The following is a 16,410-nucleotide window of genomic DNA, read 5'->3' as shown; positions in this document are numbered from 1 at the left end:
TAGGGCTACTCCTAGTGCATTTCTTAGCTGCATGGAGATAGAAAGGAAATCCATGCTGGAACTGAGGAACAGCCCTATAAATAGTTCAAAAAGCAATGCAATGAATAACATGGGAAAGTTTCCTCTTATAACCAGATCTGTACAAATAGTGAGAAAAGCAAATAGCAGCGTCTCTCTACTATAGACTAAATAAATACTCTGCTGCGGAGGATGCTGTTGAAAGTAGAGCTTGTGCTTAGCTAATAAAGAGATCAGATTACCAGCAGGACTCATTGCCCTTTATATTTACTAACGCATGCAAAACAACAAAGACAACATCCTTACAGCACTTCATATCGTCATAGCACTGTGTAAACATTAGTCATATACCTCAGCAAACCCCAGGATCTTCTCAGTGCCCCGGCAAGGCCTTGCTTTATCCAGATACCTGCTGTGCTGGCCTCCCTGCGTATCCAGCCTTTTGCCTCCCCTTCAGGGTGGTTAGATATGACTGTGGCCTTCTATCACTTGCACTGGAAGAGGAACCTACAGCAGATAAATCACTGTGTAGTTATCAGACTGTAAACCACTGGTATTTTATTCTGTTGTTGGCTGGTGAAATGATCCAGTGCCCACACTCACTTCCCTGAGCCATCTAATACCCTTTCCACAGTCATTGCAAAATTAGTCACAAACTATACCATAAGCTCGCACCATTATCACCCATTAAAATTCTTCCTTACTTACAGAATGTTTAAACATGTGGTATTGTATCATGGCTGATATAATCATGGCTGACAGTGTGGGTGGGGAGGTGAATAAAACTTTTTTGGTCCATTTACTTCTTCCAGTGCCCAAAAGCTTTGCCAAAAATGCAAGAAAGGAAGCAATCACTCAAACAATCCAATAAACATTTTCTTCATGTGGCTGATCTCACGATACAGCAACCACAGTAACTCTAATAGTTACTAAAGGGAACTTTTCTACCCCAGATAAATGATCTTATCCCACAAGAAATGTTTGCCTGGCAGAAATAACCAGCAAGCTAAGAGAGTTACATTAACTACGGTTTATTAGTTAGTGTCATAAAGCTCCTTCAAGAATGAGGAATTTGTAGGCATCTGTCTACATAGGAAAATACTGTTATTAGCCTGGACACAGCTTCCCTGCCACCCACGTGTAGGCTTCTTTCCTAGCAATGTAGAAAAACCCCATGTGATGTGAATCACCAGAGGATGCCTGGTTTTTTTCAGTGACTAAGGAAGGCAGTTGACTAGGTCACCTAAACTTCTCACCAAACAGTGCTCAAGAGTGCCTAAAATTAAGAGAAATTCATTCTGTCCGATACCTGTTTGGTGTTCTCCTGGCATACAAAATGAAGCTGCACACAGGTTTTCACACAAGGAACTGCCCCCAATATTAATGCACAGACAATCTTTGTTTTTATCTTTCAAAATTTTCTTTCAAACAAATCACTCCCTTTGATCTTTTCACCAACTGGAGACATTTCCACTATCCTGTGCTTTTACTCTGAGCTTGTGACAAATCTGCCTGGCAAAAATCTGTCTTTCTCCTTGTACATTCAACACAGACTCCTGAAGAGTGAGACTGGAAAGAGATTACACAGCCCATGTTTATAACAGATTTTTCTCTGTTCCTGCACTGCCTTGACTGAGTATTCTCCAAACTTCATCTGACTGTCTAAGGACAATAGGAAGATGCTGGAACTCACAGGAAGAGGCATTTTCACTGTGGGTTCTTGGGAGCACTATGAAGAAGAGTGGATTTTTGAGGAAAAGAAGTAGAGGAGGAGCAGGAGGAGGAGGAGGAAGAGGAAGAAGAAGAAGAAGAACAACAACAACAACAACAAGAACCAGGGACCCTGAAAATGAGCTTAAGAAGGTTAAACTGCAGCAGTGAAAAAGGCAGAAAAAGGAAAAAAAAAAAAAAAAAAAAAAAAAGAAAAAAAAAAGAAAAAATACCTCTAGAAAATAATCTCCTTAGGGAAATGAGAAGAAAAAGAAAGGTCAAAAAAATGTTAATTTATATGAAAATGGGAGCAAAATGAAGGGATGTTTTAACCTTAGATGGGTTAAGAAGATCCTCTGCACATTTCTTATAATCATTCCATCCTTTCTTACATGCTTTAGACCTTCTTTATCCTCTGCAACATAAATTTGAACTAATGGATCTTATTCAGAGCAATAAGAGACACAGTTTTTAAAGAATGCTGAGTATCTGCATTGCCAATGGACAGTAAGCTCTGGAAATCTTGTGATTTTCACCTGGGAACCTAAACACAGATGTAAATACCTAAAACTGAATGGATAGGCTTAAAACATATTGTCGAAATGTAGCATCAGATTTTATTTGATAAATCCCAAGTGAAAAAAACTTGGCATCTGAATTATAACTCCAGCCACAGAGCTTCTGGAGAGCAGTTAAGGGAGCAACTTCTGGGCAAGCAGAAGTAACTAGTAAAACTTTTCATGTTCTTTGAACAAAGGCAAGTGCTTTAAAATCATGTATTTTGTTTCTTCCTTTGACAGACTTGGAATGAAATTTTTACAAGTTTTTTGCCCAAATACATTTTTTTTGGCTCTTAAATATTTCTTAAGGGTTTTTTTGTTGTTGTTGCACTCACAGCTGTAACATTATCATGGAAAATAGTTATTTATAAGATCAGTCTTGCAAATACAGAATATTGTCCTATGTGTTTATCCAAAAAACACAATGCAGTTCTGTAAAATACTACGCAGTAATAGGCCACAGTAAATAGTCCCAGAAATGCCAACATACACACATACGTATGAGGGTATAAAGGATGCATATGTTCAAAATGAAATTTAACATTTTAATTATTAGTGCCATTTACTGAGTAGATTCAAAATAAGGAACAGTGTTGCTTTAGTGTTAAGATTAACAGTACATTTTCAGACAATGAAGGTTACTGTTTCATTGTTTTCATGCATTTCTGTTTAGCCCAGAATCCATGTCTAAATCACTTTATGGAAGTCACACACCATTTCTTTGAGCATAAACAACATTCCTCACTCACAGACAAGAGCGTGATGATCAGCTTTTCCTTGAATGGTTAGTTAAAGGAAAGATGATTATTTTATTCCCCATTCTATGTGGAGTTGCTTTTTTTTTTACATGCTGACGTGCTGTGATGAGCACTTTATGATGCATGACTGACTGGCTCTAATATCACTTGATCCTTTATAAATTAAGAGGCAAGAGGCTGCAGCCTATCATGTAACTCCATTACTGGGATTTGGATTAAGAGTGTCTTGCACGTGTTATTTTCTTTCTTTCAGCTGCTACATGTTAGGTGCCTTGAGAATAGCTCTTGGAATCCTCTTCCTCAAGTTGTCCCTTTCCTGCCCACTTCAGCTCTCCTAAAGATCAGCCAAGGATATATTTGCTAGTGAGCTAGTGAGCCCAACTCAGGGAAAAAACCTGTAATCAACAGTAAGAGTAAGAAAAAGAGTAAGCTAAGAAAGAAATTTCCCTGTTTTATTTCCATCTGTCTTGCAAAAGCTGATCCTGCCTAGTAGAGCAAACACTTTCAATTGCACAATAATTTCCAGGTTCAGCCTACGGGTATTTTACCTGTTAGGCCGTGGAAGTAACTGTTTTCCCAAGAAATCTGTTATAGCAGATAGAACAGTGCATACAACAACAGTTAGGCATTTTTCCTTCATCTTTGAGAGCCAGCGGGTTTTTAAAGTCTGAAGACTGCTTTCTCACTTGCACTTCTCAGCAAATACACTTAAGCACCTTATCTGTCTCTGTCCTCCAGACACTGCGATGGCTATAGCACGCGGTGACCTGGTGGCTGCTGTGGTCCTGCATTCTCCTGGGACGTGAGACTTCCTACTGCAGTGCACCCACCACCAGCAGCTTGGTTTCTTCACGCTTGTGAGCAGCTGGGCTTTGGTCTGTGCATCACATAGCTTGAAGCTTATGGATGCAATTAGCAACTTCAAGAGTTGGACATTGGACATTTTCTAAAGAAAATTAATTTAGAGCATAACTGCTGTCAAGACAGCTTTCCTGTTTCATTAAGATATTTTTATCTTAATGAAACACTCACAAAATGAAGCGCACACAAAATCGGCCATGTATTCTAATAGTCAAACTGTTACCAAAACTAGATAAGAGGGTGGGAAAAGCAAAGCCCTGCTTTGATCCAGTGTGCAGGTTCTTCTGATCCCTGGTCTTCTTAAATATCGATGTTGCATCTCCAGATAGATCAGCAAGGTATCAGTAAAAATGTGCATTGTCATTATGCTTTTCTAAAACGTCTGCTTTTGGCCACTGAATGAGACAGATACTGGGCTAGATGGGTCTTGGACATGACCTCGTACAACTATTCTTATAGTCTCTAATAAAAGAAGGTTGAAGAGCAGCCAGGGGTTCCTGGAGGCACAGTTATTCTAAGGGAAGGCATTCAAACACTCCAGTGATGGGCAGCCATCCAAAACTCTAAGGTGGAAGGGTGGCAATAAACCAAGGAGATAAGCAGATGGCTTCCAAGCTACGGTATGAGTTTACAGCAACAAATACTGATAGTCTTAAGCCATTTTATGAACTTCTTACAAAATACCAAAAACAGCTATTATATGTCTGGGCTTCTTAAACATCAAAGCTATTTTTTTTAAGTTGATTTATGCAAGCCAAAAGAAGTTATGTAATTTTCAGTTAAAGCTTGTAGACCAAAGAAATAGTGTCCTAATGTTTTCCTGATAATCCTTGCTGCTAATGGATTCTGGTCCAAGTTTCTGCCCTCAATGCTTTTATATAGCCCAGTTACACTTCTGCAACACTTTCAGTGCAGTTTGAGAGCAGCAGCTGGATTCAAAATGAGCCAATCTTTCCCTGGAGGAGCCATGCAATACTGGCTGTCCAGTCCCTCCTTGTTGTCTTGTCTCTGGCCTTTGTGCAAGCAGAAGGTGAGTCTCCTCAGGAAAATAATTTGGCTGAAGATGAGCCACTTTTTTCTCTTGCTGGGCTGGTTTTCAGTCAGACCATCTCCTTGAAATTCTCCAGGTAGTTTGGAGACGAGGAGGTGTACCTGCCTGGTTACGGACAGGAGAGAAGGGTAAAATCTCTGCAGCCTCATTTTAGCAGCGTATTAGCTGCTGAGGAGCACTGATGTTAACAAAAGCATGAGACACCCCAGTTCTTCAGGTCACTGGATGCAATTTGCAGGTTTGGTTGAGACCTTTACTTTGATCCATCATCTCTCAGAAAAGTCCACCCTTTGTACAAATGGATCAGCCAGAAAACTGTTTGGCCTCTGGGATGCTTTACATCTGCTCAGTGATCTGCCTGCTGTGAGAGAACCTTAGAAAAGTGCCTGGCCCATACCTTGGACAGTGTTTCTCCTCCTTTTAAGTCCCATTGATGCTTCATTCCTTGCCAAATTTTAACAGAAGCTGACATTTATATCAAGCAGGATTTCTCCCTCCCTTCTCCCTCTCCCCACGCTGATGACCAGAAATGATACCTCTGAAGAAAACATTCTTGGCATCACTGCCTCACAATATTCTCAGCACAGGCAGAGGCATCGTGCATATAAGGCTGCTTCCAGTGTGAGAGAAGGGATATTTTAACATTCCTTCTCCCACCACACCAGTAAAAGGAGTGGTTATAGCCTCAGCCTAATGAGGGAGGGGAAAGAAAGTCTGTACAGCCAGTAAGACACAGCCACTGGACACAGGAGCTCCTGCAACACCAGCCAGTGTAAATGGGACTTTGCCATTTCCCTCTGCAGCAGTAAAGCTACCCTTGTTTATGGATCTCAGAAGTGGAAACAGAAACAAGCATCTTCTAGCAAAAATTATTTAAGTTTTATTTCTGTGATCGACTTTGTGATGTTTACCCTGGCTTAGATTATGCATTAAACAGCCATTCCTGACATTTGCTTGAAAAGCCAGTTGGTAAATCCCACAACTACAGAATGAAGAGTTTTAATAAAAATATTGAAACCCAATAAGCCCAGCTGATTATCAATCTCCTGATTAAAAATTTATGCCACAGGTAATTCAAAACTGGATTTTTACAAATGTGGTAAAGCAATTCAGAAATAAAATCTCCCTTGGAGATTCAACAGTGTTTTAAGTGTAGCTGCTGCTTTCCAGAGTAAAATGTTTTACTGTCACAACCAGCTGCAGTGGAAAAAAAAAAGAAAGAAAAAAGGAAAAAAAGAAGATCATTTTTTCCCCTCAAAAGAGTCTACACATAAAAGCTGCTATAATATTTACTACTACTGCCATAGGGGTTTAATTCTTCCTCTTTGAACACCAGTGGGTACAAGACTGGTACTTGAAAGTAAATGTTTCTTCTGCCTTGTAAAACACACTATTTCACGAAAAACTTTGTTTAATGGAAGTTGTCATGGTTACCATCATAGGAGTGCTTTTGTGAACATTATCATCATTCTTCGTAGAGCAGTGACACTTAGTATATGTGATGGGCTCTAGGTACTTGCCAGAAGCCAGAACTGTCTCGTTGACCTCATAAAACGGACAGAAGGTCCGCTGTCTGCTCTCCTGGCAATTTTCTCACATACGTGGCACAACATGACACTTGCTATCACTCCTTTAGACGTGACAATGGAAATATTTCTGCTGTGCTGTAATGGATGTGAGTTAATACATTCTAGCACTTCCATCAAAGAAGAAATGAGGTAAATGCTTGAGCATCACTTAACCCTCTCTCTGGCTAAAATGTTTTCTCCCTCCCCAACTCAACAAGTCCACACGAGGCAACTACAGTCTCTCTCCATAAGCCAGAATAGATGAGAGCAGCTGCCAGCCAAACAGGCAAAGAGCACTTGGAAATATTTACAAATTCGTAGGACTTTCCAGCTACTGAGATCTTGAAAGTATCTCTCCAGGCCAGTGGCCATCCCATACAGCCTTGTCAGGACTGTGGTGATGCATGCTGTTGTGGGGCACCAAAGGAGAGGTGCAGTGTAACACCCATGGTCTCTGACAGTTCCTGTCCATGCTTTGGGCTCGATGCTTCTTTACAGAAGCTGGTGACCAGAAAAAAAGGGAAACTCACCTGTGTGATCTCCACACCCCTTTGCAGAGCTGTGGCAGGTAGCCCTTGTACACCAGGCTGCCACATTAGGGGTGCTTAAATGGGGTGCTGATCTTTGCATCTATGGGCAGCAAGCCCCTTGTACTCGCCTTGAGTCCCAGGCTTTGGGATGATACAGAAAAGGACTCCAAATACTCAAGTTTTTATAGGAGTTGTTACTGAGTGCTACAACTTTTCAATAAAAATTTTAATGTACTAGAATTCAAGTAAAAAAAAAAGAGAGCAATTTGCTTATAAAATACATATTTGCTGTGCTGTACCGTGAACTTTAGTGGGAGTGTGCATGCTAGGGTTTTCAAATGAATTTTAGAATAGTGGGATCTGGGAACCAAACTCCCTTAAACTCCACTGAAAACCCTTGCTTGGTGCTTTGAAGAAACAGCTTTTTATTGCATTGCTGTATTTTACCTCAAAATTGTAGAATTTTAGGAGGTTGGGTGTCTGGCTTGAGACCTACCACAAATGGACCTGACCTCACCATAACCTTTTAAAAAAACCAACGACCCAACAGCCTATGTGAGAAACTGCCACAAATATTTTGGCAGCACTTACCAGTCTGAAAGTCAGCCTTTTAGGGCTGACCTAGCATGAAGACTGAACCACATGCCAAGCCGTAACTCCCCTTCCTTCCAAAACAGCAATCGTCTTTATGTTTTTTTAATCCATAACCAAGTGTGCTAAGTCCAGTGCTGAATGATAACAAAATCTTGATCTGCAGAGCGATAATTTCCTTTGGGGCCACTGAAGGAGAAAAACCTTTCTACAAAGGCCAGGCCCTGTAAACCGAGAAGTTCCTCATTGCAGCACCTAGAATGGGAGGGAAGGTGCCAGGATCAGAGCCCAGAACCCCACAGGAAGATCAGGATTCTGCCGACAGAATGAGATAGCAGAGGATGGGGCCAGCGTGGATATGGGATGTTTTGAAAAGTTTTAGTCTGGAATGAAAAATCCTCTCGTGTTTTGTCTTTATCCACAGTTCTGAACCCTCTAAACCAGGTGGTTTTTCTTTCTTTCAGAACTAGGACTCTTATGTATAGTATAATGCAAGAAGGAACTGCTGTGGCATATGTCACTTCTCTTCTGGAATTGCAACAAAGAGAGAGAGAAGAAGAGAGAGAGAGAGAAATCCAAAATGCTGCATGAAAAGAACTGAATGGAGGATTTTTTTTCCTAGCTGAGTCACCTTCCACCAGAACTTAAGTTAGATGAAAAGGGACATATTTTTCTCCTCTCTTCCTACCTTACAGTGAAGCTCTGCCACTATAGAAAGAAATGTGGGAGGCTAGAAATATTCCGTATGTGATACCTTGATCAGTAGGTCATCCATACAAACAGAACAACCACCTCTTTTTTGCTTACTCCTTTTTGGGCTAGAGGAAATCCTTTTTGGACTCATGCTTTTCGTCACACGCTCCATCCTCACGGCTCGTGCAGGACAGATGATAGCCCGCCAGATAGAGAGTAGAAAAGAGATTGAAATCTGAACCCAGGTGTAGATCCGCCAGGGAAATCGATGCTTTTGCCTCCTGTTTTAGTGCATGTATGATCTGACACGGTTTCAGCTTTCGGCTTTCAGCTTTCTGCTCTGCCTTCATCTAGCAGCAGCCGGCCCTCTCCTGCAGCTTGCTCTCAGCTACTCAGACCAGTGTGTGATGGATGAGGAGGAGTTTTGCAGGTCCTCAGTGTTAATTCATTTTTGACAAGAGAGGGGGTTAATTTTTTGTCTTCCTTGCAGATTTCTCCTGCTACATTGTGAGCACTGCTACTAAATGTTATTTAATGAAAGGCTTGAAATTTTGGGAAATTTAACCTGGGAATATTTTTATTATTATCCTTATCTTTACACCATTATTACAGCCTCAAAAGGGTAAGAAAGTAATTAAAACTTAACCTCTCTTTTCAACAAACCATACAGAAGAGCTCATGTGAAGCACTAGTAGCAGAGAAAAGCTAGCTAAAGTCTAAGACTTAACACCTCGTTCATTAAAATCTCTGAAATGCTTGGAATTTAATGCAGAGAAGTCTTCTTTTCACCATAATTATGTGAAAGACCAGAATAAAACAGAGTTAAATGAAGAAAATGTATAAATAAGAGAGCCTAGAGTTTGTGGTAGCTTTACTTACTATCTTAATTATATATTTCCTTAGAATGTTTCTTTTTTCCCTCCCTGGGACAGATGGAATAAATTAATCTTAAATGCAGCATAAAATCTATTCCAGATCCTCTCATATGCCAGTGCTTAAACATTACTAACTAGAATAATAAAAGTCAGAAATGGAAAAGATCTATTAGCTGACCACCTAAAATTTAACATACAGAAATATATCCATTTAACTAAATCTATTTCTAAATATTTAAGGAGGTTTGGTTACGTCTTAAATCAGTTCAATGGTGGCTAGAGTCAATTTATTTCACTTTGAAACCACACTTAAAAGTGAGTGGAAGTGACCTGCTTTTAAAGGCAGTTACGCTAACTAAATAAATACGTCTGCAGACTAAGAGACATCAAGGTCTGTCCCATCCTGGTAATACAGAATGTAAATAAATACCTTCTGAATAGGCCCTTCGGGGGTTCAGGGTCTCCCATCACCACTGCAGTTGCTGGATAATAAATATCTAGCTGCTCCCAAAACATGTTCAAGCTGGAAATTAAGATATACTGAAGCTTTCTCTCAGGTTTGCCACTCTCTTGCCCTGGCTCAATCATTTAACCATGCACAATGTCTGTAAACATGTTAATGTCTTTTACCTGAGTATGATGATTCAAGTATTAACAAGCTAAGAGTGCAGCATTCTGGTCCCAATCCTAAAAGAAATTGTATGCATGTAGTGTTGTGTAAGTGAACGCATTGATTTAGATGGCAGTATATCAGTTATGAAGGACAGAAGAGTTTGTTTCCTTAAGTTCTTCAGTACTTGTATGTGCCTGCACAGGACAGTTTTGTATGAGCACTTTCTACAATTTTGTCCAAACTAGCTTTTAGTAACCACTGAGGGAGAGATGGAATAGGGGTTCTAATTAAAGGGGCTCGTTCCATACTTAATAAAGCATTATATTTATTGAAATACTTATGTGAAATCCTCCATAAAAACTGAAGAATAATTTTTACTGCTTTCAAAATGTCATGCATGCAAAACAAGTCATATTCAGAGCAGATAAAATACCAAGTTTCCTATACAACAGTACGATTTTTTCTAGTAGTTGATGAGTAGTACAGATTGAAAGACTCTCCTAAAGACTTCTGGAGACACACGTTGGATCAACCTGTGATGCCAAGAGGCTGCAGGACTGTGCACGAGTCCTGTGGCACTCTTTGGTAGCGCAGCGGGCATTCACCAGTGCCAGGACAAGCATTGCTGGGTTTGGAAAATGCTCGTTGTTCCTACAGTGTGCTGACACCACCTTTGCAGCTGTTCCCAGGCTGTTCCCTCTCATTTTACAGCACTCACACCCGGATACAGATTATTTTAGACAACCATGGCCATAAACTATTAGAGACAACTGTTGCATGAGCTACATCCATTATGAGCCTTTTAAACAATATTAAATGCTGCTTTTGATTTGAGCTACTGTATGGTTATACACGGTTTACTGCGCCACTGACAATCATGAACATGTCTTAAAAGAAAGGACATCAATGCTGTACAATGTAGACATAGCCAAACATGTACTAGTGAAAACTAAAGCAGTTTAGCTTGTCTTACTCCTGGCTTGTGTGATGTATTTCTACCTTCTGGTACTGTGAAGTATTCTTTTGATTTTGAGATTTTGACCATTTTTCCTTCTTTCCTGGAAGGCAATGGAACAAAAGTATAAAAAACAGGCAAACCAACAAACAAAAAACACCCTGACTTTTAACTTTTGATCGCATTCTGCAAATAGCTACCTCCAGCAGCTGGCAGAAATTAGACAGTTGCTTGAGATTTTTGAAGAGAAAATTCCCATTCATCAAAGCTGACATTTTCCACAGCACATCAGTGGGAGAAGTTCCTCAGTCCTGGGGCAGATTTATTTTTTAATTGCCACACGGTATCTAGATTGCAGGGGGCACAGGAATGCGGATTCTAACGTGGTGTGAAGCTGATGTGGTGGAGACACAAGCAGGGAGGGGGCAAAGAGGCCGCAGCCAGGCTCTGTTCAGGGGTGCCCAGCGCCAGGCCAGGGGCAGTGGGCACCAAGGGGCAGGCAGGAGGCTCCCTCTGAGCACCAGGCAGCACTTCTGTGCTGGGCGGGCGGCTGAGCACTGGCCCAGGCTGCCGAGAGGCTGTGGGGGCTCCTCCTGGGCGATTATCACAGGGTGCCTGCCCTGGGCACCCTGCTGGGGGTCACTTCCCAAGCGCCGTCAGGCCGCAGGGCTCAGCCCACGATTGCGAGGCCGCCCCCGGGAGCCCCCCATAGCGGCAGGAGGCCGGGCTGCGTGTAGGGGGGGCCGGGGAGGGAAAGGCTCGGCCCCGACCCCCGTGCAGGGGCGGTCCGGAGCCAGCCGCCGCCGCCTCCCTCCCGCAGCGGAGCGGTGCGGAGCGGAGCGGCATGGACGGAGCCGCGGCGCCGCCGCCATGGAGCAGCAGCAGCAGCAGCAGCAGGAGCCCGGCGGCGAGGAGGACTGCGGGGACTCGGGAGCCGAGACGGGAGGGTGAGCGGGGGAGGGCTGGCAGGGACGGGGTTGGGAAGGGAAAGAAGCGGGGAGAGGCTCGGGGGGGAGGCAGAGAGAGTGTGTGCCCGTCCCTCCGTCCTTCAGCTCCACCGCCCGGGGGGGGGGGGGGGGGGGGGGGATGCGCCGGGGGTCCATTTCTCCTGGCTGGGAAAGCCCTCGGTTACCCCAACCTCCTTGGGGTGATTGGGAAAAAGCCTTCCCATCCTCATATTCCTCGTTATGCACCTAGGAGGAAGGTAACAAAGCTGAGGGCAGGGCCCGGGGGTGACTTGTTGAGGGCTTGGTGCTGCCCCAGCCTGGGATAGTTCACGTTGAGGATGGGCTTCGATTTGTGGGTGCCCCAAATTTGGGGTTAGTGTCGTCACGGTGCTCACCATACAAAGTGCCCCCAGCTTGGCCGGTAGGCGTCCAACCTGTAAGTGCCTCGCTGAAGTCAGGCAGTGATGGTTTTACCTGGCTCTATGCCCCAGCGTGCACTGTTGGTCAGCTGGATGGATGACTCCTGAGACCAGGGATCACCCATGGGATCCCCCGCTCAGCTCCCACCCTCAGCCCACCTCTGCAGGAGAGAAGGAGCTTCTGTCCTGCCCGTCCTGCCTGCTGCTGCCAGGTCATCGTGTTGGGAACAGCAGCGAGCCTCTGCTTGTTCTCTGGCCCCAAAAGGACAACCAGGTTGCACGATCCCCTTAACGCTGTTCTCTCCTAGCTCTCCTCCCTCCCTGCTTTCCAACTGTATTTGCCCCAGCTCCTTGTCTGGTGGGTCTCACTTGGTCCCTAGTTTGCATGGGCATGAGGGTGTGCACACACCCAGGGGTGTATCCTGCTCTCAAAGTGATGCCGGTAAATAACAGCACCTACCAGGGTGCCAGAGCTCTGTGCTGGTGCATGAGACTGAGAGCATAACAAAACCGTAGAGCTAATTCTGTGCAAACTGGTGTCAGGTGCACGGCACCCAAACTGAAGTTGCAGTGCTATAAATTAAAAAAAAAAAAAAAAACAAACAAAAAAAGCAGACATGAAATATGACTATCTCTTTCATTTACCAACTATTAATTCAAATAACTTCTTTTTTTTTTTTTTAACTCTTCTGTGCTCTGAGAAGCTGAGGACTTTCTCCATCACCTTACATAGTTGTAGTATTTCAGACACACCTGGCGGTGAAAGTTTAAAAATGTTTCATGGGACAGAAAAAAATCTGTGTCTTCTTTCTAGTTCTTGGGATAACATCTTTAGGGGATGCGGGTGAAAGGAAGACTAACTAATCACTGAATTCATGGCTGGTTCAAAGCTCAAAACATCCTCGATGGGTCAAGTCACTCTCAATTTGCTGTGCTTACCCAGAATAGAGAAATCTGCATTTCCTTGGGAGGGATGCGGGGAAGGATTTGTCCCAGCTGGTGATGTTAGCCTTCAGACCTCAGTGATGAACACGACAGCCCCTTACGTCTGGTGTTGGTGAGGTGTTAAGGCTGAGGATTTTACAAAGTGTCCCTGTCACTGGCCCGACACTGGAAGGTGAAGCTTAGCAGAAGAGTCTGTCTGAGGAACTTCAACGAGGGCATATGGCAATTGATAACCACAGGAGTTTATTTGGAAAAGCAATAGGTCTCTGCCTTTCAATTATTATTTTTAGCTCTGGTTAGCAGCTATTTGGTCTGATAAACACATTGCGTATGTCTCTTTCACAATGTTTATATTTCAGTTTTCTCACCAAGCCAACTGCTCACAGCACTTGCCTTTTCTTCTCAACAGCCGATCTGCTTTTTGCTTTGTCTCAGCCCCATCCTAGACGTTGCTGAGTTGAGCTGTTTGCCTCTTTCTCTAATAACTCAACAGTTAAAAAATAAAGGAAGAAAGAACTATTTGGAAGTTCAGCCACCATCCTGTGAAAGTATAAGGACAGACAAGTGTCAAAGTGATTCAGTAAGAGGTTTACATCGGGTGCTCCCTTTCTGTCACTCAGGGAACAATAGCCTGCAGTAAAGCCAGGCGCTGCAAGCCGCTGCCATCCCGATAACTGCACGTAACAGCGTGTGGAGTATGTGCCATGGAAGCTGTTTGTAACAACCAGCCAGCCTCGTACATCAAGTACCCCGTCTGCTTCTTAAGGTTTTGCTGCAGCTTCTACCTGCAAGTGCAGGCGAAGGTCTGTGCTCCAGGAAAGCTCGGTTACAGTTTTAAACCTTCATTTTCCTAATCTGCTGGAAAACATCTTCCTCATACTGCATTTGCCTCGGTAAATAGGGTTGGCAAAGAGGCTGCAGAACAAAAACAATGTATTTTAAGTGACTGAATCCAATCAGAATGGATTGAGCTGTTGTTGTCAAGTACCTAAATAGAGTGAGTAGAACGTATAAGCCAATTAGTTTATATTGGCTGTTTATTAATGAGATTTGAAAGAGTTTGACCATGATGGGTCTAAGAGACATTGCCTGTACCAAGTGTGTCTTCTTGGGGAATGTATCTTTGAGCTTGCTTGTGTAAAACCCTTATTTCATCTGCTACTGAAATCTTTTAGCCCACAAGTATGGGAGACTGAGAGTTTTCTGCTATAACATTTTTTGTAGTATTTTGGTACTATAAAACCAGAAATTTTAGGAAGAAAATGGTCTTTTGGGGAGGGGAGGTGGACATTGATTAGAAAGCCAAGAGTGGAGGACAAGTAGAAGAAAGGATTTAAAAGGAGGAAAAATACTTATGTTTAAAACTGTAGATCAGTCATAGAGAAAAGCAAAAAGGCTAGAAAAAAATCATGCTAAGCTGCTTAAAATGAGTTGCAGAAAAGTGCATTGTTGAATTTCCTTGGTTTTACAAGCCATGCGAATGCTGTTATTTCACTATCCTTACTCAGAATAGCAGAGCTAAGTTTGGGGGGGGGTCTGAAACAACCAAAGTGGCAAACTAAAACAAATTTAGAAGTTGTTGGGCACACCAGATTGAAGCAATGAGACAGATTCTTGCTGTCACTGATGCCAGTGGAGAAGCATTGGTTGAATTCATTGAAGACTGATATCCAGAGGGAAGCATAATGAATGCAGAAAAGTGGTAGTTTCTCAGACCTAAAGTCTTAAATTTTTGATTCCTAGATTTTTGTTAGGCCCAGTTGGCTGTATTTGAGGATTGCTTCTATAGGAATGCTTCCTCCTTTTTGTTAATAGTATGTGCCTTAACTGAACATAACACTTCAGTGAGATAGCTGTCATTAATGATGATTTCACTATTTGTGACAATTCCCAGCAGAACTGCACATGTTCCCTTAGACATCTCTAAGAGACGATGCCTTAAGAGGTTCACACTCTAATCATTAGCTTGCTAACAGTGTCAAACTTTGCCTAAGCCCTTCATTTTTTGCCTTCCTCACTTAAAAGTCATTTAAAGTTTTGACAAGTTATAACTTTCAACTTAAATGACTTGAATTTGCAACTTGAGCCTTAACTCATGTACTTCAAAAATTTTATTCATCTTTTTTAGAGCAACTGAAGACTTGAAATCTTCCCTTCTCAATACACAGAAGTATTGAAGTAGAAGGTTGTTTTTTTTCTGTATAAGTTAAAAACCTCAATATTAAGGTTTTATTAATGATGCAAACCATATCCACTAGTAGTTCAATGCTGAGTATTTGATGAATTTTAGGAAGAAGGAAAACTATATATTTTTTGGTAGCAATAAACTGCCAAGGAAAGTTCAAAGGTGTATGGAGAAATCCCTTTCAAAACAGAGAAACAAAATTGCGTAGGGTTAGGACACTGTATCACACAGCAGCTATTTTTAATGAATATTTAGCAAAATCCACTACTATTCAGTTGTAGTTATTATGTGGGGGATTTAATCCATCCTTTTTGTCTTCTACTGTGGCTATCTTCCCCAAATTTCTGTAGAAATTTCTATAGAAATTGTCAAAACTTCTTGGCTGTGCCAAGAAGTTCATTATTTTTCCTTGTGGCTCTGTCCTTAGCTGCATGCATGACCCTGGCTAAGTCACAAACTCTTTGAGCCTCCTTTTACTTATCTTTTAAGCAGATAAAAACTCCTTTTCTTGTTTGTTGCAATTCTGTAACCTGTGTGAGACTCAGAAAATATAGCTGTTAATGGGAGACGGGACAGCCTGTAAAAAAAAGAGGGTGTACCCCACTTACAAGTGTTAAGAATATTGTAGTACACATGTCCTCAGTCATATTGGGCTGCTTAGGTTATGAAATGAGTAGACAAGCCATTTGTGTGGGGTGAGGAGATGTTGTTTCCATGCCATTGTCATATGCTTCTAGCTTAAAGGGTTTCAACACTTATGACTTTGTCATCTGTGTGGTAGTCCTGCAGTATGACAAGTCATCTCTTGTCACAGATTTCACCCATTTATGCGAAACTCTCAGGAATACAAATCACTGAAGCTGAAACCTATTTTGAGGTTGTTATTTTTATTTTTATTTAACCTTGGGGCTTTTTTCATTTTTCCCCCTTTTTTTTTTTTCTTGAAACTTCCACTTCCTAGATATACGTCATTCTAGACACATCAAGCTATACAATTTATCTATGATTTGTCATTCAAACAACATAAAGTTGCTTTTTTTGGTCATGAATTGGGACTGAGGAGCCCTTTCTGATCAGATTTGACCATTGGAGCGAAGCTGTTTCATTGAACCTTTGGGTAGGCAGACCTAC

At 42.2% G+C, this 16,410-nt stretch overlaps 1 protein-coding gene across 5 annotated transcripts in view; it reads left to right on the top strand.

Annotated features, from left to right (window-relative positions):
- Window positions 1-11,396: 11,396 nt before the first annotated feature.
- The window catches only part of LOC311430255 (protein FAM124A-like), a 76,379-nt gene continuing 71,365 nt past the window's right edge, over window positions 11,397-16,410 (top strand). For all 5 annotated transcript variants that reach the window (XM_084506797.1, XM_084506795.1, XM_084506800.1 and 2 more), the window contains exon 1: window positions 11,397-11,730. In XM_084506797.1, coding sequence (XP_084362923.1) covers window positions 11,654-11,730 — 77 coding nt within the window. In that variant the 5' untranslated portion in view covers window positions 11,397-11,653. The remainder of the gene's footprint in view (window positions 11,731-16,410) is intronic.

This window comes from Aythya ferina (genome assembly GCF_964211825.1).
Source record: "Aythya ferina genome assembly, chromosome: 1".
Classification (NCBI taxonomy): Eukaryota; Metazoa; Chordata; class Aves; order Anseriformes; family Anatidae; genus Aythya; species Aythya ferina.
This window is presented reverse-complemented; position numbering and strand designations above follow the sequence as displayed.